This window comes from Corapipo altera, unplaced genomic scaffold, assembly GCF_003945725.1.
Source record: "Corapipo altera isolate COAL_440 unplaced genomic scaffold, ASM394572v1 146, whole genome shotgun sequence".
NCBI lineage: Eukaryota > Metazoa > Chordata > Aves > Passeriformes > Pipridae > Corapipo > Corapipo altera.
Genome location: NW_020884981.1, coordinates 1,397,479 through 1,422,717, shown reverse-complemented (window position 1 = coordinate 1,422,717; position 25,239 = coordinate 1,397,479). Strand labels below are relative to the sequence as shown.

Below are 25,239 nucleotides of genomic sequence, written 5' to 3'. Positions count from 1 at the left end.
CAGGCTGCTTCTCTTATCCCAAAGCTTATGAAAACAGAGCTGATCAGTAAATGAGCCGGCACTCTGACCCCAGTCCTCCTACCCGTTCTGCCTGGGTGCCTGTGCCGGGACAGGGTCTGTGAACACATGCTCGGTGAGGGGCACGGGCCGGGCCTGCGCCGGCTCTGCCTCGCTGGCACTGCTCTCCGGGACCTCCGTAGCCTCTGTTGCCTCCTCAGTAGACTGGGACTGGTTGATCTTCCCATTGCAGACGGGAGCCACCTCACCTGGAGGACAAGGAACAGTGTGAGACGTGCTGGAGAATGAGGTGAGTTAACTATATATAGACACCAGGCTACAGTCAATTCTTTATCTTTCCTTGCTAAACTCAGCCAAGCCCTGAGCCTGTGCCACAGACAGCAGCTCATCCAGCATCTTCTGCCTGGATGGGGAACAGAGACTATTTTAAAGTGAGGCACAATCTGTGACTAGCACAGCACCAGAAGGTCTCCAGGGCTGTCACTGCAGCATGGAGTCAGCAAGGGCAGCAGTGTGATTTGTATATGAGCTTAACTGGCTTCCTAAGGCTCAGGGGAGAAAGCAATGAGAACAGCAGCAACTGTAGCAGGGCAAACATCTCACCTGTCCAAAATACTCTGCTGTGAGACCCCCACAGCCAGGGCTGCAGGATGTGGATCAGAGAGAAAAGGAGGGCTCAGAGGAGAAATGTACCAAAACAGCCTTTGTTCCTCCCGTACCCCATTAAGAAACTTCTGGAGGCCTCTCAAGTGTTTAACTTAGGGACAGAAGGATGTGGCTCTAACACCATGGGCTCATACAAGACTAGCTGTAATTGAACTGTCACTAAATTTTATGTTCCAAAACTCACTCTGTCCCTTGTCCAGCACAGGTGTGTCCCCACGCGAGGAACAGTTGCTTCGTGGCACATTGCAGCGGGTCGCACAGCCCACCAGCGTGATCCCTGCCAAGACGCCGTCTGCTCCAGCCGACTCCTCAGGATTCACATCCCCCTCCAGGAAGATCTCGCCCGGGGGATAGTCACTCTCACTGGCCGCTGAAGGGCAAAGAACAGATTCTAACATAAACCAAGCTGTCACTGCTCATTTAATGGAGCTGCCCTCCTGAGGTCACCCTAATGATGGGAGATGCTGACACTTGGGGTTCACCACCCTGAGAGACACCACAGCTTCCATCAGCACCATGGTAGATCCCCTCACCCCTAGCATCAGCATCCAGGGTAGGTACAGAGCCCCCCCAAACTCGGGCAAGGCTCACTCCTGTTCCCAAAAACCCATCTTTTGTTTGTGCCAAAGGAGCAACTTACTGAACACTCAACAGGGAGGGATCTCCACAACAGGAAGGCAAGATCTGGGTTATGGTGTTTGGAGGACACCAACAGAGCCCAAGGATTAATTCCCAAATGAGGACATCTGCACTCCTCAGTGGGGCAGGCAGGTGACCCAGTGCAGACCCCAGCTTGGGCCCCACTCACCGGGGATGCTGGAAATGCAGAGCACATGGGCGTTGCAGACAGTGAACTGGTCCACCACAGTGCCGGGCTGGTTGGCATCAATGATCACAACTTTACTGGTGGACAGGGTGCTAGTGAGGATCCAGACACGGCTGGATGTGGCATCCATCTCATGGAGCTCCTTTGCCTTTGGGAGAGCAAACACATGGGCCCAATCAGCGCTCCTCCTGGATCAGCCTGAGCCTCAGCAGTGCTTTGGCAACATTTACACATGGTGTAATTTATATTAAATTATATATTCTATTCTATAGTAAATTTATTTTCTGTTTTATATATTTGTATATTAATCTATATTTTAATTTTTACTAATCTAATTTCATTCATATTGCTGCACTAGTACCCAGAGCACTGGACAAAGAGCCTGTCTGGCTCCTCAGGGCAAGAGGAATTTGGCCACTAATTTCTCCATTGAGATGTCTGACTAATATGTCGCTGAATATTCTTTCAGCCAGAACACCATGAGGCTGGGATGCACCCAACTGATCATCTTAAGCAAGCTGGTCTCAGAAGAGTATAGGGCAGCAGTGTAAGACAGCTGTGGAAAAAAATCCCACAAACCAGAGATCTGAATTATTATCTGCAAATTACAGCTTGCTTCTTTAAAAAATAAAAAAATGAAAAATAACTTAAGACTATTAAAAACCAGAACTGGATTAAATCTCAAGAACTTCAACTTCTGGCCCAAATGGACTCACAGACTCTGTTCTTTTAACACAGCTTTGCCTGAATCTATTTTTCTTTTTTTAATTTACAATGATGAGGACTCCATAATCTTCCTGGCAACCTCACCAAGCACTTATTACTATGATTTTTTTCAAAACTCCAAATGTTTCAAAAGCAGAAGCTGGAAAACTTTATCTTGGATTATTTGTCCCAAATCACACAGAAAGTTACAGAGGAGCCAGAAGACCACAGCCCTGCCCCACAAGTACAAGTCAGAGCATTTTATGGCATAGTACAAAGAGCATTTTATGGCGAAGTACCAAGAGCCAGGGGTCATGGCAGGGGATGGAATGAGAAAAAACATCAGAGGAAAAAAACCACCATTTTCTTTTCTAACCTTTTTCTTCTCAGGAGATGTATGGTTACTTTTGTTGTTCTCGCCTTCCACTTCCCTATCACAGGTGAGGGGATCACGCCCAGGATCCAATTTCTGCCCATTCCCAGGCTCTGGTTCCAAAGGTCTCCATCCTGAGAGATTGACTCCAGCTGCACACCACAGCTAAGGGACAGAAACAGGAATCTCAACTAAGAATTCTGCAGGGTCCAGGGTCTCTTTGAATTTAGGCATCTTTGTGGAGAACTGTCAAATGTCAAATATCTAAAACATTTAATTGGAAACACCAGTTCTTGCTGATTTCTAATAGAAGACAGTCCGATTTTAAGGAGGTAAGATAGAGGATCTCCGAGCCCCGCAAAAATCACTCCTTTTTAACAGATGTGACTAAAAGAGTTAAAGAAAATAATAAATCAGGTATGTAAATGAAAACAGGCTTCTGCAATGTCCTCGGTTTTTCCAGCTCCGAGGTTCCTAAGTCACTGTAGCAAAGCAAGCCAGGACGTGGCAGATGTTTAATGGGTTCAAACTGACAATGGGCAGATTTAGATGAGATATTACGAACAAATTCTTCCCAGTGAAGGTGGTGAGGTCCTGGCACAGGTTGCCCAGAGAAGCTGTGGCTGCCCCATCCCTGGAAGTGTGAAAAACCATCTGCTGGTTTAGCTCCCATATAACCAGTGTGGAGTGGAAGCAACTCAGTGCCTGTTTTCTGAAATCAAATCCAGCTAACCTCCTATGAGTTGTTTCCAGTGAGTTTTTTAGGAGAATGCTGTGAACGTGACTACAGAAACAAATACTGGATTTATCTAAAACCATAGAGGAAAGATGCTGCACAGAATGTTATCCAAAGATCACACCAACCTTCCAGAAACAACAGCGTAAGAATATTCTTACAACTGAATCCTCAGGATGATTTCTAAAAATCATCTCTGAATGAAGTACTGACAAACTGGCTATTTCAAAACAAACAGTTACTTCAGTCTGTGGTACTTGCAGAGATGACCACCTATTCCCAACTGCCATTCTACTCAAAACATTCTAGTACTGATAGACACAGCTCCACAAAGATCTGCTCCAGATAATACTGTCCTGTTACCAGTGAATCTGCCAACCAGAATGAGCTGAGAATTGTGTCCCTAAAATACTTTTTCCTACATCCACCAGAAACCACCATTCAAGAAGAGGAAGCAGAAGATAGACTTTGCAATATCTAATGTCAAAAAAGTATAGACTGTTGTAGAAATTGCAGGTCTAGTGACCCAAATTCTTTGCTAATTTCATATCCCCTTTCTGGACTGCATGGTAAGCAGAGGCAACATACCTTCATGGTTGGGTCCTTCTCTACTAGTGGGCGACAATACACAGGCACAGGGACATTCTTCATGCGAGTGTCTTCCTGACCACCATTGGGACTCAGCTGGGGGGAGAGAAGATGAAAAAGACAGTACAAAGCTGCAAATACCAGGATATGGCAAGAGAGATGTAATCAGTGTGGCAGAACTGATCAGAGGTGGTTGCTACTGAGGCTTCCTATCACATCTTGTGTGAAACAGAGTCCCTATGGGGAGGGGAGCAGCCCACCCAAGAGACCATTTCACCATCATCAGTGCCCCAACAGAGGCTTCATATGGCCCTGCTGATGGAGAAAGGATGCTCCCTGCAAAGAGTCAGGACACTGGCATTGCTTTCCATCATGACGGTTGGGCTTGATGATCTTGAAGGTCTTTTCCAAACTTAATGATTCTATGGTCCTACAGCCTGAACCTCCACTTTCAAGTCATGCTGGAAGGCTCCTCCCTTTCAGGGGGTCTCTGACCAGTTAAAGTCACAGGCCAACAAATGAGGCTGATAATGTTTGATTTTGTGTTACTGATGGGGAGAAGTTGAGTGCAAACAGCATTTGTTTTTCATACGAGACAACTGTTAAAGTTCCCAGAGTATAAATGAAGTAACTAATGTTCAAGCCCAACTATAACAAAGGAAATAAAAAAGAAAGGGCTGGGCTCTGGACAGAAAAGCTTAATTACTTTTGGTTTAGGGTAGGTTCTTTCAGCACCTTCATACAGAGGAATGCTCCTCCATTGACATTAATTTGATCTCTGTCTACAACTATTATACAAACAAAACACGTACACTGTACCTCTAAATTAAACAGTTAATGACTAAGGCTAAGTTAATGACTGAGGTCATTAGCTAATGACTAAGGGCACCTCCCCTCAGCCTGTCCAGAGTGTGGTCCCTACCTGCTTGTACTTGGCTGGGAGGCTCCAGCCACAGGCCTGCAACCGCCCGTCGTCATTCCGCACGTGCTCCCGGACCTGCCGGTACTGCTCCCGCTTCTGCTCCCGGCGTGCCGAGGACGTGCAGTCACTGAGGAGAGAAGCACAGCATTACCTCTTAATCAGTGGTTAAAGACAGGAGCTGAGGGTAAAGGGAGGGTGGCCAGAACAGGAGAGGGCGCACAGAGCAAATCAAATCCAGCTGTGAAAAACAGATGCAGGGAATCAGAGAGAGAAAAACTTTGTGGAGGAGCAAACACAGGCAGCTGTAATCTCTCTATCACCTGAGCAATGTGGCAGGCCAAGTCACTGCCATCACCACTTAAAATGTTCCAAGAGCCTTTCAGAAACAGGGAATCACCCTTCCCTAAAACCTACAAATCTAAGAGATCACACCAATTTTTGCTGAGCTGTTACAATTTACTGATTAATGTATCCACCAGGAAGGCATTCTGAGTTCTTCCCCTCCTCCTTTATAGCAAACTATGGATTTTTCTGTCCATTTTTAGGCTTTCTGTGCTGACAAGGAAAATGTTCACTTACTGCTGGTTCCAACAGAACAACTCTAGCTTTGCACTAGCAAAGGTTAAACCAAAAATTGATCTGTGAGCTTTTAGATATGTTTTAATATAAACAAAGGCTGTTTGAGTGTCAGCTCCAGCTCTCAACAGGTTTTTAAAGTATCATTATGAGATACAATCAACATCAGCAGAACAATCAAATCCAAACCAAAACTCCCTACTCACACACACAAAATGACATATTTACTTAAAACAAAACCAACATCCTGCTGAAACAAAACACTTCGCTGCTCATGCTTCCTCCCACAGGGTGAGAAGGAGAGCACAAGCAGCTCTGACAGCGTGCAGTCCCACTGTGTAACGCACTGCTGGGAAGCACTCAGATACCACAGCATGACTCTGAGATGTCATCAGAGAAAAAGACAGAATAAAGGCAGTGGGTATCTACAAGGGACAAATTCATCCTTTTAAAACAATCGCTCTTCTCCTGAGCCAGTGTCTTCTCAATAAATCCTTCTTATTGCAGAAGTTATCCTACTTTACCACTACATTCTGCAAAGTTCTTCCAAAAAAACACTCCACATGTCAAACCGCACAACCTCGCAAATGGCAGAACATATCGTGAAGTCAGTAAAGCACAGAAGAGTTTTCTCTCTTCATGTCAGAGACACAAAGAATTGTGGTAAGACTCTGCAGTAGCAATACCTAGAGGTTCATTTTTAGCATGGTTAAGATTAAAACCTAATATCGTAACTTAAATGTGCTGTGGAGAGAACTTTTGTCTTCACTTAAACTCTTTGTCAAAAGTGTCGGGCAGACATTCCATCCCTTTGTCCCAGTGCTGCCATCACACTCCATCACAAAAAGCCTACTTCATTCCATCCCAGTCGGCAAATATGAGTGTGGAACTGAGTTGGCTGAGGCCAACTCGAGCTGCAGTGGTCCCTACTGAGATGATCCATCATGGTCTGGAAATCCAGGGCCACAATATGTTTGGGAGGACAAGGTTTGCTGAATCCATCCACATAGTAACTGATGAGTGAAAGCTCCAGGAGATAAACCCCAAGGGACAGAGACATACTAACGTCACACAGCTTCTAAAGTGGAAACCAGCTTATTTTAGGAAGAGCTGCAGGGGGATCTGGCTTGGCACACAGCCCGTGACTCACTCGTCAGGGAAGAACTCGAGGGTACGGCTGCCGGAGGAGATCTGGCACATGGTGTGGCTGCGCCGCTGGCTGAACCCCGCTGTGGTGGGAGACTTGTAGTGGATATTCACAGAGGGGTAGGTCCTCTTTGCTGGGGGGGGACTGGAGGAAGAGCTGAACAGACGGCTGAAGCTGGGGACAGAAAAAGGCCAACAAGTAAGAGAAAAGGTGCCTGGGGAGACAGACACCACAGATACACAAAAGGGGAAGCAAGAGGTGCAGGATCAGGGGCTGTAAGCCTATCACAAAAACTGCCCTACTTCAAACCCAGAGCTACATCCTTGGTTTGATTGGCATAAGGCATTTTTAGCTTCCAGAAACAGACACCTTCTGAAAACAGCCCTTTATTACAACTTACTGTGAGTGTATGAATGTTTTCATTCCAGGATATTCATGAACTTTTTCAGCTTGTAAAACAAAAGCAATGCGGATGTTCAGATCTCATTTTAATCTCACTAAGGACAAAGGAAGCCCTTGAAGGCAAAAGGATTCACCTAACAACACTTTCATCTGACATTTCATTAACGTCAAGGTCCAGTAAGTTGCTGTCTAAAGTAGAAATGGCAATACTCCCCATTTTCTTAATCTTGCACAAACCAGCAAAGAACTTACAACTGCCAAATGGTGGATTTCTTCTTCTCCTGGACGGACGGGTGCTCACGGGAAGCTCTAAGGACAAACACAGCCAAAGCAAGTTAATTTCAGCATCTTTACACAAGCTTCTGCCAAGCAGCAGGTCATTTCCATCAATGAAGCCATGTCAAAAGTCAGACCAGAGAAAGGGACATGCACTGGCCTTCAGTGCAAGCACACCCAAACACTTTAAGTTTCAATGTTGACATGAAGTGCAAGTGTGTTCAGTGTGAAGCTTTATCAATTCCCTGTAACACTGTCACTGCCAGAGACAGTCTGGGAACTGTAGATCCCAGCATTACAGTCGCTTCAAGCCAAGCCTTTAGAATTCACCAGTTAGAAGCAATACTCCTCCCTAGAGCTTCTCCCGTCTTAATTAGCACATAAGAAACAAGCAAGACAAACAACTGCCCAGTGTCTCCAAATAATGGTCTCCAAAACATGAGATTTGCAGCCCAGGTTCAGGAACAAGAGAGAAAGAATTGGGTATTAGAAGAGAAACATCTACAGTTTGGAAAACTTCCAGCACTTCTCAACCCCTATGTTGATGGGGGTTACATTGACACAAGGTCAAACATGGCCAAGTTCTGTCCTACACAGGGACACTCTCCAACACCCAGCCTCACCTGATCATCTCTGTCCACCTGACGGCCTCCTGGAGCTCCATCAGTCTCTCCTTGTACTGGTTGCGCTCCATCAGCACTCGGGCCATCTCCACGCGGGTGAAGCGCCGGCGCTGGGCAATGGGAATGCTGTCCTGTAGAGGGGAGGAGCACTGCTTCAGCCAACAAAAGATGGAATGGGATTGAGGTTAGTAGAGGGCAAGTCAGGAGACAGACACATATTTGTTAGTTCTCCTCCTGTCCTGCCTAATTACCACCCAATTTTCCCATATAAGGTGCTAGTTCCGGACAGTGAGCTCCAAACCACGGCCCACGGACCTCTCGGTGTTTTGCAAAACCATGGAAATTAGAATGAGCATCACCACCAGTTTGAGCACATGGCCCCCCACACACACATACACACACACACGTCCTGCCCCAGGACTATTGCCAGCACGGTGCTTTCAGAGTCTACAAGGAGTGATGAGAATTGCCAGTGGTCCGTTGGTCCAGAAGTTTGGAAACCAAAGTTTTAATCCATTAGCAAAGCCAGTCACAAGCAGCAGGGAGCACCACATAATGCCATCTGTCCCCTCAGGAGGACTGGAAGAGGAGGTATTCTGTTAGTACAGATGGATAAAGGTAGGACACAGGAAACTAAGGAAAGGCCTTTTCGTCTTTGGTGACACAACCTGACCTTCTAATGAGGGCACAGGTGGCTTTGGGTTGGCAAAAACAGGAATGAGATTCTGTCTGTCTCTTTTAAGGAGTGGAAAATAAGAACAATGAGGCTAAATTGGGAAAAATATCTGCCCAGAAAAAGACTGCAAGGATTTTGGGAACTCATTACTAGGGAGTGGCACTGGGTTGTGCTAGACTGTGGCAATTCCCAAGCTCAGCCTGACTGGTGAGTGCTACAGAGAGCTAGAACAGCTCTCATTACCAATTCGTTATTAACTAATTAAATTAACCAATTCCATCTCCACCCTCCTTGAACTTTGAATCAAACCTCTATGACCGGTCAAAACAAGAACTGTATAAATGAAAAGGAATTTATCAATTATTTTTAAAATTTAAATGAAAAAACAGACCTTGTGTCAGTTCAGCTGAAAAAACAACCAGCTCTCTTCAGCAGCTCACCAGCACAACTTGAAAATGTTCCCATCTGCCTAAATTCTCAACAGACCAAGTTCACCCCAATTAAGTCAAGAGATTTAGGCTTAGAACTGAACCTCCTCTGATATGTCGTACAAGTAAGAACACAGTAACACTGACAAGCACTGTATCGAATTCCCTGTCCCAGCAGGGACACGTACAAGGAAAATCTCTGTTACTGCTTGGTTTGCCTTTTTTTTCGGTCACAGTTGGTCTTTGTTGAAAAGCCTCTATCCCAGTCAAAACAGTTTGAAGAGCTATGCTAGAAGAACAGCCCATGAATCTTCTCTCTCTGTATTCTGTATCAGGCAGTAGTGGCTTTTGGAAAAGAATTAACAAGCAAAACAGTGCTGCAGCACTAAGACAAGGTGGCAGTCACTGCTGCAAGGCTGGCTGTATAACCTGGACTTCACTGCACCATGTCCTCACGGCTACAGCTTCACTGCCAGCATGGGGACAGGCTCTTCTGGAGAAGCCTGATAGGCGTAACACCTGAGTGGAACCCCACTGCACACTAGAGTTTAATTCCAAGTTAGGAGAAGCAGATACAATGGGACGGTGCTGAGCAGGGCACTGCTCTGGCATCGGGCTGCAGAGGCCACATCCTGCACAGTGCTACTGCCACTGGGTCGGCTGCTCTGCTGGGCCACGTTCTGCTTCTGAACTTGTATGAAGATGTATTTCATGGTCATCAGCCACAACTTGTTCACCAACCTTGCCCTCATCACTAACAAAGGCACATCAATCTGCATCTCAGGACATACATATGAAGCAACACAGGTAAGTATATCAACCCCCTTTCCCCACAGGCATTTTAGTAATGTCATATACCAATTCTGTACAGAGATAGCTGCTTACATCCTCCACCTCCTCTTTGGGCTCTCGTCGGGCAACAATGGCTTCGGATTTCACTCTAGGAAACAGGAAGAAAGGGATCAAACCAGCAAGTGACACCACACCACGGCTGGCCCAGAGGAAGTTTAGGAAGAGAACCAGCTATGGGAAGGTCTGGCTATATCCATCACAAGGGAGAGATCTCAAACCAGATGTACAAATTACGAGATGCTTCTCTGGTATTTTCCCTCCCTCTTGCAGCGTGAGTCTCCGAACAGCTTCACCAGCATCACCCCGCTTCTTTCAAACATTTGCTGTGAGCACCAAAATACTGGAATGATCCAGCCATTTACTATTTCTGAACCATAATTCATGTTCAAATGTTTGATGAGAACATGGGAAAATGCTGGCTTAAGTGCTTCTTCTGGGCTGCTTCTGGTTTCAATGTGATTCTGTGTGATTCAGTGCAGTGAAAAAAGCCCTTAATGTGAAGGACAGTTTGCCAAAATGGTAAAGAAGAGAACACCAAATCCCTGATTAAAAAATACTTAAAGTATTTGAGTGCTTTTAATTTTTTTAAACTCCCACATTATGAGACTCAAAAGGCATTTAAAAAATCTGCCTGCTTGCAAGACTACTTTCATTTCAGACATTTTGAACAATAAAGATACCAGTCTGTGTTATTCTTGGTGATTCTGAGCTCAGACTACAGAACCTTCCAGATTTCAGCTGCAGAACAAATCCTGCCCTATGCCCTGAGCTCCTGCAGAGTCATGCACAGACAGCTACAATGGAACCGTGCTGTTCTGAGCCCTGGGAGGCAGCCTTAGTATAGGGATGTGAAACCATCCCAGGCTTTGCTGGGCATTCAGGCTTTGGTTTCTCTTGTGTGAGAGGAAAATAAGAAGTGGGATCTTCCTGTATCGAACTTTAGAATATCTTCTGCCTCGTCTCATTCTTAACCGAAGCAATGAAACAATTATCAACACAGGCATTTAAATATTGCTTGTGCAACTCTGCATGAGCTCTTTCAGTAAATGAATGGGCATTCACTTCTCTCAGAACTATCCTGGATACTACAAGGATCAAGCTCTTGGCAGTTTCCTTCAAAACTATTGGGTTTGAAATTCCCTTTTTTTTTTATTTTTTGTTTTTTAATTGCAAATTGAAACCCTTAAAGCTCCGCTCCAGGAAGCCTGGATTTGAAGTTGCTGCTGCAGAATCCTAATTCTGGGGAGGAAAATTCTGGTTTTCTAAGGTTCAATAATCCATTTCAATCCAATAAAAACAATGCAATGCTAAAAATATCTCAGCCACCTACCATCAGCTTTGTCCTACTCTGTAAGGTACCCTGGAATGCCAATGCTAATCCCATGAGTGAAACGGAGTCAAATGAACAGAGGAGGTGGGTTTAGCACTCCTCACTCTCAGCTGCCTGGGGCAGGGGGGTAATCACTCACCTCTTCAGCTCCTCCTCCAGCTCCTTGACTCTGGTTTCTATTTTGGCTTTGGCCTGCTTTGTTGCTTCCAGCTCCCCCTTCAGCACTTCCTGCTCCCCAGACAGCTGGTCCACCTTGGCAATCAAATCATTCTTCACAACGTTCAAAGCATTTCTTAAAGGTGTGAAAGGTAAAATAAGCAAAAATGCTCCAAACCAGAAGCTGTCCATAAAACAGACCTTAAACTAAAGTCACAGACACTACAAGGACAAGTTGAAATGAGTGCATTTAACAATTCAGTCCAGCTCTAACTCATGTGAGATCAAATTTTGTGAAGACAGAAATCACCACAATTGGTCAGGATGAGGTTTGTCCATTCCTGTATCCTGACTCTCCTTCAGAAGATGGCAAAACACTGCAGAAGGCAGATGTAGGGTAACCTATTACCTGTGTAAAGTTCAAATCTATTTTTGACAGAATGAAGGTCTGAAACACGCCTTTCAAAACTCCTGCCATCTGCAATTGTGGATAATTGTGGTCAATGGCAATAGAAATATGCATTTCCAATCAGCTCCAAAATATCTTAAAATTATAAAATCAGCAACTTCCTATCACAGTTCCTGCGAATAAATACTCTGTCTTCTCTTTCCTGGCTGTTCAGCCTTAGTAGCTCGTTTGCCAGCCTTTCTCAAAAACTAACTCCATTACGTTGTCTGCTTCTCCTCTATCAACCATGAAATCTTTGAGAACTCTTCTCTCACAAAATTTTCTTTTCAAAGAACAAACCTTGCAAATAAAAACTTATGAACAGAAACATCCTCACAGAGGCTCAGACCCACAACTGGATTCCCACAGAAGTTAATTTAAAGCTTGCCATCGATCTCAGATGGCATCAGCCCCTACCAGCACATGCCCAGAGGCTTCTCCCAAGTGCCTGGAGAAAGGAAACGGTTAGGAAATAGCTCAGGAGAGCAATTCCTCTTCTACAACAGAAGGAACAAGTATTCAGGAGAACCCATCAGAGAAACAAGCGAGCCCCTGTGAGGTAGGAGTTCTGGCCAAGACCTACTTCAAGATGACACCTTATTTATAACCAGGCAGGCAGATCAGAGAATGTGACAGTTCCTTACTTGGTCTCCAGCAGCTGCGAGTTTTCCAACAGCAGATTCCCCACTTCTTTGCCCATTCCTGAAAAGAAAGGCCAGGCAGTTTTCATCTGCTCTCTTAGAAACATGAAGCTTTTGTAGCACTGCCTGACTCATGCTTGAGGAAGAGAAATCACCTTTGTTAGGCTTCCCTAGGCTCCTGTGTCCTGTGTGGAGAGTGGAGTGTCTCTCACTGAATGACCAAACAACACCAGCAAAGACACCCATGTATCCTGTAAAGAGCCCAAATTCAGAACTAGATTCTCATCCTGACCTTCACAGACCTCCTTGAGAGGGACAGAGGGGAGAGCTTCCCTAACACCAATCAGGGCAGTCAAGGTGGTAACTCCTGGTTCAGCCATCATCTATAGCAAACATTTTTTATCATTCCTCAGAGAAAAAAGGTAGAGTTCAGGGGTTTTTCACAAAGGACAGCAGAACACTGCTCAAGTTGCTGTCCTGATCTGCACACCAGTGATTTTTTTCCTTTCCTAGTATTAGCCAAATTTTCTGTTTCTCAGTACAGATTTGGGATCGTGACTGTGACCAGTTTCATGCACACGAAAGGCTTTCCATTACCAGCCTTCTGCTAGAGCAATTTTAATAGGACTGCAGCTTGTCCCTTGCTCTATCTACCTTGAACAGCTTTCTCACAGATGTTTAAAATGTGAAGTCTCAGTCCCATCACTTCAGATCCACACTCAACACCTACACCAGACACTCTGCACTTGCCTTTGGGCACCCACGTACAGCTGCAATCTGTGGACTGGGTTACAAGAACATTGACAAATCTGGGGCTAAGAGTGAAGGCCAAATTCTGTAGTTCATAAAACCAAAGGAGTTTAGGGACCAAAAGCATATCTGGGTTGTCTCCTGCTGCCAGGGACTTGCTGAGTCCCAGGGTCAGCTTCTGCCTTACAGAGGGGGATGGAGGCCACCTGAGAGCTGAAGGCAAAGAGGTCCCTCCCTGTTGGGGGACAGTGCTGAGCGGTGCAGCTCGTATCTCACCATGGGTCCCAGAGCATGAGGAAGTCTCGCCCACCATCAGTGTTTGTGCTGCAGTGCTCCTTGTCCTGCCCTCTGAACTACCTCTTCCTTCATAGCAAAGACATCAACAGTTTTCATGATAACTTCATTTGCTAATTAATTAGTATTTGCGAGAAAATTTAAAAAACCACAAATTTTAAGTAAATGAAAGTTAGAGGAACATGGCAGCATATGAGAAGTGAGAACACGTCACAACACTCCAACATACAGATCCTCTTCCCACAGTTAAATGGGATGAATTTATGATGGCAAAAGCAAATTCCCAGCAAGAATGAGTAAGAAGTAGCATTTTCAAAGAATTTTTGAAAAAATTAGTAGACAGATAATTAATCACTTTGATGTTTCAGGCAATGTGTTCTTTGGATGCTGTGTCAAAGAATATTCCAACAGCACAAAAGTGGGAAACACTAACTGCAGTGCAAACTGCAGAGTATTTTGGGTTGGTAAGGTGAAGGATCTATAGCCCATTTTTTTGTGGCATGCTGCTTGTTGGTCAGAAGACTCAGAAGTCATCTGTTTATTACACTATTTTCTTGCTAATTTTAAGTGACTCTACAAACAATCAAAAAAATATTTAGCCTGTAAGGCATTAAATTGGCACAAGGACATTACAGGTGTTGAGGGACATCAAGGGAAATAGATCATCCCCATCTTTTTGGATTAAATCATCTTCCTTCCCATTCTTGAGTCATACATCCCTCTCTGCAGCTGTTTTTGGGAAAGAAAGGAATTCTGGGAAAGAGGATGAGCTATCATGCCAGAACACAGCGTTCCATCAGTATCCTCATCGTAGCTTCTACCTTACTTGGGTGTGACACAGTGACAACCCAATGCTTTAACCAGCCAGAGGTCTGAAAGGCTGGTCTGGCAATAAAGAACTGGATGAAGCCTCCCAGAGCTGTGGAATGGGCACTGTGAGATAACCTTCCTTGCGCAGGCTGTAGTGGGACAGCCCTGCTCATGGGAAGAAAACCCAGTGTGGAGTGACTATAAAAGGACTCTTCACCCCTTTGTGGTGTGGAGCAAAGGGAAGAGAGATCTGGGCAGAGCCCTGTGTAACAGAGCTCATCCTACACCATCCTCCTCCCACAGCCAGGCAAACAGTGTGAAGCATCAAAGCGGATAATCAACTACATGGCACAGAGGAGAATCCCCAAACCACCTCTACAGAGCAGCTGCATCCTGCTTCTTGGAGAGGTGATGCCACCACCACAAAAAAACAAACCAAGGTAATGCAAGACATATGGAGGGATGGTGAGTGAATGGAAGGAATTTGGAAAAAAATGCATGTGAAAAAAAAAAGGACAAAAATAAAAAAGAAAAAAGGCCTTCGCCTTACCAAAGAAATCATCCCGTACTATGAGAGCCATCCCATACGAGAAAGGGAACAGAAAGAGATGGGGACAAAGGGGAAGAAAGGAAGAGAAAGAAAAGCAGCCGTTAAGTACCAGTTTGTAAACAGCAAACAGAGTAGCTCATCAGCACGTGTACAATGTGTGGTGCCAGCACACGTGAGAAAGTAATCTTGTTCTACTGCAGCCTGACCTAACAGGGACTTCCACCTGAGAGCATCACAGAATGGTCTGGGCTGGAAGGGACCTTAAAGACCACCTCATTGCAACCCCCTGCCTTGGGCAGGGACACCTTTCACTATCCCAGGTTGCTCCAAGCCCTGTCCAACCTGGCCTTGAACAATCCCAGGGATGGGACAGCCACAGCTTCTCTGGGCAACCTGTGCCAGGGCCTCACCATCCTCATTGTAAAAAAATTCTTCCTTATATATAATCTAAATCTCCCCACTTCTGGTTTAAAACCATCACCCCATGTCGTATTGCAACAGATGTCAGGACGAGCTTGAGATGACCTCATCTGCTTATTCCATCTTCATCATTTCCCCTGTATGACACATCCTTGAGTTTCCCATCACCGCAACAAAGGCAGGTCAACAGACATTATGAACAGGGTGAGGGAAGGACAGTGGCAGGGAGGAAAACTAAAAGAGGGTGAGTATCAAAGCTTTAATCTGGCCTAAAAAGGCCCAAATCCGTCTCCACACTGCAACAAACTCCAACTCCACTTCAGTGGGAGGTTTTCTGAGGAATGTCCACAAAAAAAGTGGCTTACGGTAAAAGCAGTTTGAATGAAAAGAAAGGATGATGCTGTCCCTTTCTTTGTACCATCACAGAGCCCTCAGAGAGCAGTGCCGGGCACAGGGATGGAGCAGAGCTCATTGCACACCTCATCACACCACTGCAGCTGCCAGGTCACCACAGGGAAAACTTCACCCAGTTTACACTGAAATCAAGAGAGCTCCCCTTGACATCAACTGAAATCACATAAGGGCCCAAGTGTGTTTTACAGGACAGTGCAGAGGATGGCCCTAGGGCAGCAAGCACCTTCTCCAAACAAAGGACAGAGCTATCAGTGACAGATGAGCCATCACCCAACTCCTGCCAGAAAGACAGAAGCTTTGCCACTCTAATCCATCAAGAAAGAGTCTTTAATGTCACTACCACTATACCCTAAGAGGGCTGGTATTCACCAGGTAACCTCTACAGCGATTGGCATAGGGAGGGACTCCTCACAGCGCAGTGAGGAGGAGAGGACAATGGGACCTTCACTCCGCCTGTCCCCACCCAACTTCTGCTACAAGCACCCCTCCTGGCAGAAAAAAAAAGCCATCTGAGCCCCGAGACCTCGAGTGACAGGTCATTGTGATGACACTGTGGAGCAAACCTGCCCATAGCCACGCTAGGAGAGCAGGCTGAAAGGCAGCAGGAGTGTGAGCAGAGCAGGGACCTCCCGCTGTGGGGACCCACCAGTGTGAGGCAACAAAGCAAGGCGAGGTGGGAGAAGTCTGCAAAGCCAACTGTGTTTGGACAAGAGCAGGGGAGTATCACACGTGTATACCACATCATCCGACCTCAACCAGGAGAAAAGAAACAAGAAAGGGAACTGAGCAGGAGATACACACCTGAGAACTCCCCTACGCGCCATGTCCAGCGAAGCACAGAGAGACAAGGGAAAAAGGAAGTGAAAAAGGATCAATCAGTGACTGAAACCAACAAAATCAAAATTTTGTTCAAAAAAAATTAACAATGATTCAGCCATTTCAATGTCAAAAGGCATGAAATAGTAAGGACAGGACCTGCCATGGCTGTTGATGGCATGACTCTACATACAGGACAGAAAAAAAAAAGAAACCCAAGGGAAGGTAAATTGTGGTACGACTGCAACCACACAGCTCAGCTACCGCCAGCTTTCCGGACGTGGATCCCAGGCAATCACATCTTCCTGGATTGGGTAAACCTTTACTTTCTCATCCTCTCTTTACTTTGTCATGTACCACTAAACGCTCAACAGCTCATTCCACTACCTCTCACTTTCCCCTCCTCTTGTGATTTTAACAACTAGATCCTCTAATAATAACTGTGCTCTGCAGTGACACTTCATCTTGCAAAAGACAATTAGTTGCATTTAAAACCCTTTTGCAGTGCTGGGACTCGGTTTGATAATCTCATTTCAACTTCTGCATACGACACTTACTGCTAACAAGGCAGCATTTCTGTCTTTATCACAGACCCCCTGTTCTTTAATTTCCAAAGCAAACATAGTTGGTTATCCTAAACCTGAATCATAGAATCATTGAATGGGTTGGGGTCTGAATGATCAACTCATTCCAACCCCCTCTGCCATGGGCGGGGACACCTTCCACTAGCCCAGGTTGCTCCAAGCCCTGTCCAACCTGGTCTTAAACACTTCCAGGGATGGGGCAGCCACAGCTTCTCTGGGCAACCTGCTCACCACCCTCACAGTAAATGACCTGCCCACTGAGCACAACTAAACTGATAGTGCTCCTCTGTGACCCAAAACACCTGGGATATAGGGAAGAGCAAGAAGGGGGAGCTGATACAAGGGGGGTTGGGAGAAGGGGGAGATGGGATAAGGGAAGCCTACCCAGGATTGGGAGGTAAGAACCTGTGATTAACAAGAGAATATGCAGGAAAACAGCCAACTCAGTGCTCCTAAGGCTGTAGGAGAAAGAAGGGAATTTGGTCCCCAACTACCACTAGTAAATGATTGTTCTCACTCCACATTTTTCTTGAGAATACTTCCTATCCAAATTCATGTATGTAAAGCTGTATTAGAGTGGAGGGGAAACTCATATGTTTCATTTGTCATTTTATATTTGAAAACTGCAATGAAGAATGCCAGTTTTGTACCAGGAGATGCTGGCCACTTTGCAGATATCCAGAAGGAATAAATGGGATTTTTCCATTCCAGAATCAGACTTGCCTGCCAGACACTTGTCAAGGGTAATTTCTGTAGGCCCTGTTTTTAAGGTCCTCTTTTAATGAGATTTCTCTTTCTTTAAGAAACTGAGACAAAAAAAGAGAAAATGCTTTGCAGATTGATTGCCAAGTTTTGAGAGACTGGAGGAAGTATTAAGCCTTCACTTAGGTGGGGTTAAATTCATTAATTCATTTGATTTATAGAGAGAAGTGAGCTCCAAATATGACCAAGAGAGAACTCTTTCAGCTTGTGGATCTTGTTTCTTACATGACATTCATAAAGCACCATTTCCTCAGTGTCTCTTCAGACTCAAAAGGTACAGCACAAAGAGAGAACATTCTATCTAACAGAAAAGGCAAAATTTTGGATAATGTTGACAGATTTGTCAGCACCATGATCTAGCCCTTTGCTTACACCTCTACCAGACTTTCTTTTATGCTTTCTATTGTGCAATGCAAAAAAAAAAAGTACCAGACTCATTTCTTGTTGAGAGACATGACCCCGAGATCTCTCTGTGCTTCCTCCCTTTGTACAACCCGGCAACGCGTGTGTTCATTTTAAAGAACGCTTTTCTGTGCACAGAGTCAGTAGCCAAAACTCAGCAAAAGGATTAATTAGATCAATGTTTCGCACAAAAAAAAGGCACAGTCCATCTCCCAGGTTTGAAAAGGAATCAGAAGAAGCCTTCCCATTCTGCTGGCCTGCCATGGGATCACCTGCAAGGGTTCTGCTGCTCTGCCTAAGCCAGAAATGGTACCAGCACAGAAATGTCCTCCTCGTAAGCCACACCGTGATCTTCAGGGCCCACACTTACATAGGCCCCGTTCAACAAAGTCTTTGTACATTTTTATTGCAAGTGGTAACTGCCAAACAACAGACATCTCACCACCCTGAAGTCTCTGGGCAGCCCTACAGCTGGAAGAGGAGAAGCTTCTTTAGCTGAGACTGCGGTGAACAACGTTGCAAGGTTTGGGCAGCTAAAAGCTTTGGTTTTTCGATAACAACAGTCTGCATTTCTCCCTGATTACTGGGTCAGGCTACAGGGTAATCCCAAAGGAAAGTGGATTCCCAGAAGGCAGGCTTCCAAAGTGGGAGACAAATTCATTGTCCAAAGCAATTCATACATCAAGCAAGCAATTTTCCAGAACAGTAACTCTTTCAAGCCAATAACCCCGATGCCCCAGTCATTCTGGGGGGAGAAGGAAAGCAGCAGTTGGCACAGTTATTAGTGGAGAGAGTCAGAGAATCAACCAAACACTCCTTGACAAGGAAGCACTTGAGCACCAAGATAAAATAGATAGTCAGTGACAAGATTATCTGTGGGTTTAGTGCTTTGATTCTGCTAGGAAGAGAAGTCCCAATAATGTAAGGAGCTGGCTAACCAAAATCCATTCCACAGCAGGTAGAGAGAGGAAGCTTTAACCATCACAGGTAGTTCCTACTGTCAACCTTCTCTTTAAGCAGGAGCCCCAGCCCTTCCGCAATGGCTGCTATCATCCAGAGGATTCTCAAACCTGGAAATCTTGCTTTTCCTTTAAAATACTTAATTTTGTAAGTATCTGCACATGTTGGCTCCCATCACTGCAGGCAGAGAAAGCCTGTGTGTTCATCCTAAGTCTTCTACAGATGTTTTTCTTCTGGCAATCTTGAGTTACAGGTGAAACAATAAATGATTTGATGCTTCAGGCCATGGTCATCAACCCATGCACAAGGCCTCTCTTGCATGTTGCAGGACTAGCATCATGATTTAAAAAATCAACCCAAACCTATCAATATCAAAAAGCTATTGTGAGCATTCTGACAGCGGTCTGGATCTCGTTCTTACATTCCAGTCACACTATCGCCTAGAATAGTAACAATTTCACAGATATTTGTCTTAGATGAAGTAAGAAGTTTTGTATTAACCTCCTTTTCAGTCTTCAGTCCACATCTTCAAGGTTAAGTTTTGGGTGAAAAGGGCAAAATCTACCCCCTCTGCAGAAACATACTCTTTTAGAAGGTCCTTATACAAGACACATCAAAGTTGATGCAAGTACCTTCCTAATTTTTGCAAAGGTGAGCTGGTGCAAATGTGTGACATGATTCAGCCCATCCTGTTCTGGACACATATACAGAAGCAATCTTACAAGATTATTCTTAAGCAGCTCTACATTGGTAATCACCAGAAAGGAAATGTTCACTTTCAAATCAGATCTCTTGCTACCAAGTGCACAGAAGGCATGTTGCTGGAGTCCTGGTGTCTCCTAAGACTCCTTAAGCTCAGCAGTAAGGTGGAAGGTGAGATACACAGTTACAAACTCCGTCAGCTGCCTGTTTCACCTGAGCATTCAAAGACCACTTGTACTGTCCTGATGCAGGAAAAGAGTCAGCAGGAATTAAGAACATGCTTAAATTCTGTCAGAAATTAAGGTCTAGATACTCAAGAGTCTGATAAAAAATGTAAGGAGAGGGCTCAGAGTGCTCCCTGAGGCAAAGCTGCTTCTTTGACTGCTGCAGAGTCCCAGTCAGGAACATAGAACACAGCCCAGCTGCAGGTATTACAAACACTTTCAAAACCAGCCTAAAAAGTTACTACATGTCCTAGACAGACTGTAAAAGAGTAAATATTGCATTACAGACCACAATATTTCCACATAAACTTCAAAAACTTAAACAGAGGAGTTACTTTCTTACAAATTTCAAACAGTTTATTCCAAGTACAAAATTACTGAGGGGAGCAATTTTTGGGGCAGAAGGAGCAAATTTTGGCTTCAAACTATTTGTCTGGGAGTATCTTACAGAAAAATAACTTATGCACATAAAGACAACACAAATAAAAGATACCCAATAGCTGAGGTTATTTTCTAAGTGAGTGTTACTGTATTGCAGGTACATGCTTCAGTCACATTTATCTCAACTTCCAGGCATTTTTTAAAAAGCTAAACAACCAAGTTCTGGAAAAAAAAAGAGAATTTAAGTGTTTCTGGAAGCTTATTATATTGTCATTGTACCAGAGAAAAGAGAATGGTTCTAGCAAGGTTTTACCTAGCAGATCTGCTCCTTCATCAACATCTCCAATGACCTCGGACCCAGCTGTGGACAGTTCATGGTACAGGGAGTCTGTGTTGATGCCAAATGCTTTGTTCACAATCCCCTGTGTTGGGCTGTTGTTGGAAGCAAAAAAACAGAAGGAATCTTGTTACCTGGCAACATTTAAGCTCAAACGTCGCAATCAAAAGCCTGAGAGCACATTCCACATGTTCATCATGGGATTCTTCTGAAAACTCCATTGAAGTCCTCCGTGCACTTATGGGTCACAATTGCCCTTGCCTTGTCTGCTGACAGAACCCACTACCAGTGCTCTGCTCTCCCTGCTCAGAGCCTGCAGGACTGGGATGCTTGGGGTTACCTCTGCTTGTCCTCTCTTGTGGGACAGCCTTGCCTCTCTCCTCAAACACTTGAAAAAATAAAAATTGAAAAAAGCTTGAGGTTTTAAAATGGCATTCAGAACTAAACTCTTATTAGACAAATGTATCTCTTCCCTCTTCCTGAGAGCTTACGCTCATGTCCTCTTTGCTTGTCTTGAACCTTCTGTTGCTCCATCATCTCTCCGTCCTCCCTGACCCAGCAAGGCAAACAAGCGAAGTCCTGGGTCAGCTGGACAGATCCTGCTGCAGATCACCAGCAGGCATCTGCCTTTTTGGAGAACCCAAAGCAGGTCAGGACCTCTGACAGTGACACTAGGCAGAACTATGTCAAACAGCTGCCTTGTGAGCTCAGTGTGAGCCAGAGAATCTGTTCCTCGCTCTTTGTGAAGCCAAGTGACAGAGCACACAGGGAAAAGTCACAAGCAGTACCTGCTACCCGTGCGTTCCAGGCGGGGGTCTTGACACATGTCCAGCTCTGGAGTAGAGTCAATGATGTCCTGGACATCGGACCACTCATCACTGCTGCCCATCCCTAGGTAAGATAGTACATGTCATCTACAGGATCAGGACTTTCACAGGATGGTGTTTCTTGAAGGGAATTTTACAGCTTTGAATATCGAGGCTTGAAAATCAGAACAGAAAGTGGCTGAAGGCACAATTACAGAGCAGGAACATCATAAGCATCTCCCCACCCCCACCATAACAGAGAATCACCAAAGTCATTGCCCTGAATACCCAATAAAATGGGATAAGCAGAAATACTTCGTTCATTGAAGTAAATTCCAAAAAACCCTTTTTATCTGCCAGTAAAAACTCTTCCATGCAGCATTTGCTGAGATGGAGGGCAAGACAGTGATTTTCTGTACAGCTTCATAGAGGTTACTGTTGTTAGGAACTGCCACTATTTAGTTTTACTAGAAACAATTTTTCTATACAAATTCTCAAGTCTACAGTGGTTTAGATACCCATTATGGTGAAATTTCACTTCAAATCGATACATGAAATCTGCTCTGGATTCTGCATAATCTACAGCCTCAAGCCAGTATTTAAAGAATAAGGAAATTCTTCCTCTTGTTAGATCTCATTTATTGGATACCAAACTCTTCAAAAGCTCAGACTTGCACCTACTCTAAACAAGAAACACAAACACAAACACAGTTCCTGTTCACACAAGGGATTCCTGAAGGCTTAAGGACCTAATTTGTGAATTACATTAGTCCCTCAACGACATTAGATGGGAAATTTTTCACCTTTCCAAATGGTCTCAGTAGCAAATATACACAGCCCATGACAACTGGAGTGTTGATTTGATTCTTTCAGGCCGGCATTGTGCACCAAATCCACACTGATTTCAGTGCACACATTGTGCACTGATCCACACACGACAAAGCATGATGTGGATCTGCTGCCAAAGCAAGGCATCCACACCCAGCAGGTCTCACACAAACACCGCCTTTCTCAGCTTTATTTTATCAAGCTGGGAAGCTTTTCTGCAAATACCTTTGAGTACCCTTTTCAGTAGCTCAGCTCTAAGGCACATGCATCACTGACAGACATTTTAATTACAGATGTATAAAATACATAATTAAAATTCAAGTATGTGAGTTTCTTCTCAGCAGGGAGAGCTGATTTTGCTTTGGGCATGAGAAACACAGCTGAAAGGTTGAATATGCAAAACACGCAGGAAAGACACAACTGTCTGCCTTGAGCAGATCCCACAACATCATACTTCCACCAAGGAAAAAAGCTTCCACATGCACAGTGACCTCACAATTGCACAGATACAGAAGAGAGATGACTTTGACCCAAGAAAGCTGTTGATAGTAAACAAGCCTGTAAAGCAGCAACTGTAAAAATCAGGGTATTTATAGGGCATCCAAATTACTGACATCCATGCTTAGCTTCTCTGATACAAGTGTTGCATGACCTTGCCTTGGCCAGGATCACAGCCAGAACACAATCTAACATCTGGTTGTGCAGAACCTGTATGTTTCTACAGACAACTACCTTAGTTTCTGGCAGATGGACATTTGTGACCCTGGGACCCCCTCAGGAAAATACAGACTGGGACTCAGTCACAGCAGTTCTCATTCAGTGCTACAGCAAAAGATGTTATATGCTGGTTTATAGTTTTAATTTGTTAGGAACCAGCTTGTGAATGTTAGCAGAGGAATTTTTGCTTTAGTAATAACTCAGTTATAACTTCTGCTTTCCAAGTAATAACTTGGGAAAAAAGATGATCAGCTAGTTCAGATGCCAACCTGAGAGACCTATGTTCATCTCTGTGCTTCTGTAGATTTTTTTAGTGACCTTCAGCTACTCTTACAGTCCTTTTCTATGTTAAGTTCACGACCTGTAAAACAATTCACTTCTCATTTCTGATGGCCACTGCAAGTCTGAATACAACCTGGGGTGAGATCTGCTCAGACACTGCATGGGCACAGCTGCATTAAACAGCACAGAAAAGGCCTTTTATCATGTTATTACACCATTTATTTATTTACACCATATATTTATTACACCTAAGGCAACTGAAGGCCCACACCAAGACCTTAAACCATCTTGTCCGGTAGCTGCTCTATGCTGATGATGCCGCCCTCGTCGCTCACACAGAAGCAGCTCTGCAGCGTTTAACATCCTGCTTCGCAGACGCTGCTGAGCTCTTTGGGCTGGAAGTCAGTTTAAAGAAAACAGAAGTTCTCTATGAACTGGCACCTCAGGAAGTCTTCCTTCATCCCCATATCACCATTGGCGAATCAGAGCTCAAATCAGTTCAGCAGTTTAATTACCTAGGCAGCCTCATCTCCTCGGACAGTTAAGACTGACGGAGATATAGGCAGCAGGTTAGCAAAGGCATACAGTGCCTTTGGAAAGCTTCATAAAAGAGTTTGGCAAACTAAACACTTGAAGAAAAGTACAAAGATCAGTGTTTACAAAGCCATTGTGCTGTCTACTCTCTTATATGGATTTGAATCATGGGTCATCTGCCGCCACCACCTGCGTCTCCTCGAACGCTTCCATCAACGCTGCCTCCGTACAATCCTAAACATCCACTGGTCAGATTATGTGACTAATACATCTGTTCTAGAACAAGCAGCAGTCACAAGTATTGAGGCCATGTTGCTGAGAACACAGCTGCGATGGGCAGGGCATGTCTCCAGGATGAAGGACCACTGCCTCCCTAAGATCTTACTTTACGGTGAACTTGCCACCGGCTGCTGCATGAGAGGAGCCCCAAAGAGCAGATACAAGGACTCCCTGAAACAACATCTCAGCCTTGGCCACATTGATCAACATAACTGATCTACTCTGACCTCCAACTGGGAGACCTGGAGACACACTATCTATAACGCTGCTGATGCGTTTGAGAAAGCACGCAGGATCACCCTTGAGGAGAAAAGGCAATGCAGAAAGAATCGTGCCTTGCAGAATTTACCACCTAAGGAGTCTTTCTGCTGTGCCTTTTGCAATCGGACATGCCTGTCTTGTATTGGCCTTTTTAGCCACCAGCGCGCTTGTGATAAACGTGGGTAGAGACCTGTCCCAAATCTTCATTCACAAAGCCCAGCCATGATGATGATGATGATGACACCATTTATTTATTTAACAGCCTGGTGCTAAAGCTTAGGTGATGGTTTTCCTGATGAGAAATCATTAATTCAAATTACTAAAGGACTCTGGGAAGTGGACAGAAAACAACTGTAACTTCCAAAGATTTGGGGGTGTTCTTATACGAGAAAGAAACTAAAAGAATCAGCTCATTTATCTGAGAAAACCAGCTGGACACAATTGCTATTTTTAAACACATCAGGGTGTGGGATAAACACACAGAAAGGAAAATAATTATTTAAGCTGAAAAATTTGGCATTTGAACAACTGGATAAAAATACTTATGAATAAATCCAGAGAGAAAACTAAATATAAGCTTTTAACTATCACATGGATGAGGTCCAGAAACAGCTTCCCAAAAGTTCAGCCTAAGATGGGACTTGACTGCTTATGAAAGAGGTTCCACAACATGGATGAATGCCACTGCAGGGCACTGAACTCAATAATCTGTCCCCATCCCGTGAATTTGTGAAATA

The 25,239-nt window shown here is 44.6% G+C and overlaps 1 protein-coding gene across 36 annotated transcripts in view; it reads right to left on the bottom strand.

Annotated features, from left to right (window-relative positions):
- The window catches only part of MAPK8IP3 (mitogen-activated protein kinase 8 interacting protein 3), a 71,176-nt gene that overhangs the window by 11,364 nt on the left and 34,573 nt on the right, over positions 1–25,239 (bottom strand). For 14 of the 36 annotated variants that reach the window (XM_027665845.1, XM_027665860.1, XM_027665869.1 and 11 more), the window contains 16 exons: positions 21,584–21,686; positions 20,772–20,890; positions 16,429–16,440; positions 14,794–14,811; positions 12,393–12,450; positions 11,284–11,436; positions 9,821–9,902; positions 7,859–8,010; positions 7,212–7,268; positions 6,561–6,731; positions 4,835–4,961; positions 3,913–4,008; positions 2,592–2,753; positions 1,493–1,658; positions 869–1,054; positions 83–266 (listed from right to left, as the gene is read on the bottom strand). In XM_027665845.1, coding sequence (XP_027521646.1) covers positions 83–266; positions 869–1,054; positions 1,493–1,658; positions 2,592–2,753; positions 3,913–4,008; positions 4,835–4,961; positions 6,561–6,731; positions 7,212–7,268; positions 7,859–8,010; positions 9,821–9,902; positions 11,284–11,436; positions 12,393–12,450; positions 14,794–14,811; positions 16,429–16,440; positions 20,772–20,890; positions 21,584–21,686 — 1,846 coding nt within the window. The remainder of the gene's footprint in view (positions 1–82; positions 267–868; positions 1,055–1,492; positions 1,659–2,591; positions 2,754–3,912; positions 4,009–4,834; positions 4,962–6,560; positions 6,732–7,211; positions 7,269–7,858; positions 8,011–9,820; positions 9,903–11,283; positions 11,437–12,392; positions 12,451–14,793; positions 14,812–16,428; positions 16,441–20,771; positions 20,891–21,583; positions 21,687–25,239) is intronic. The other 22 variants (XM_027665851.1, XM_027665874.1, XM_027665853.1 and 19 more) reach the window with 12 other exon arrangements.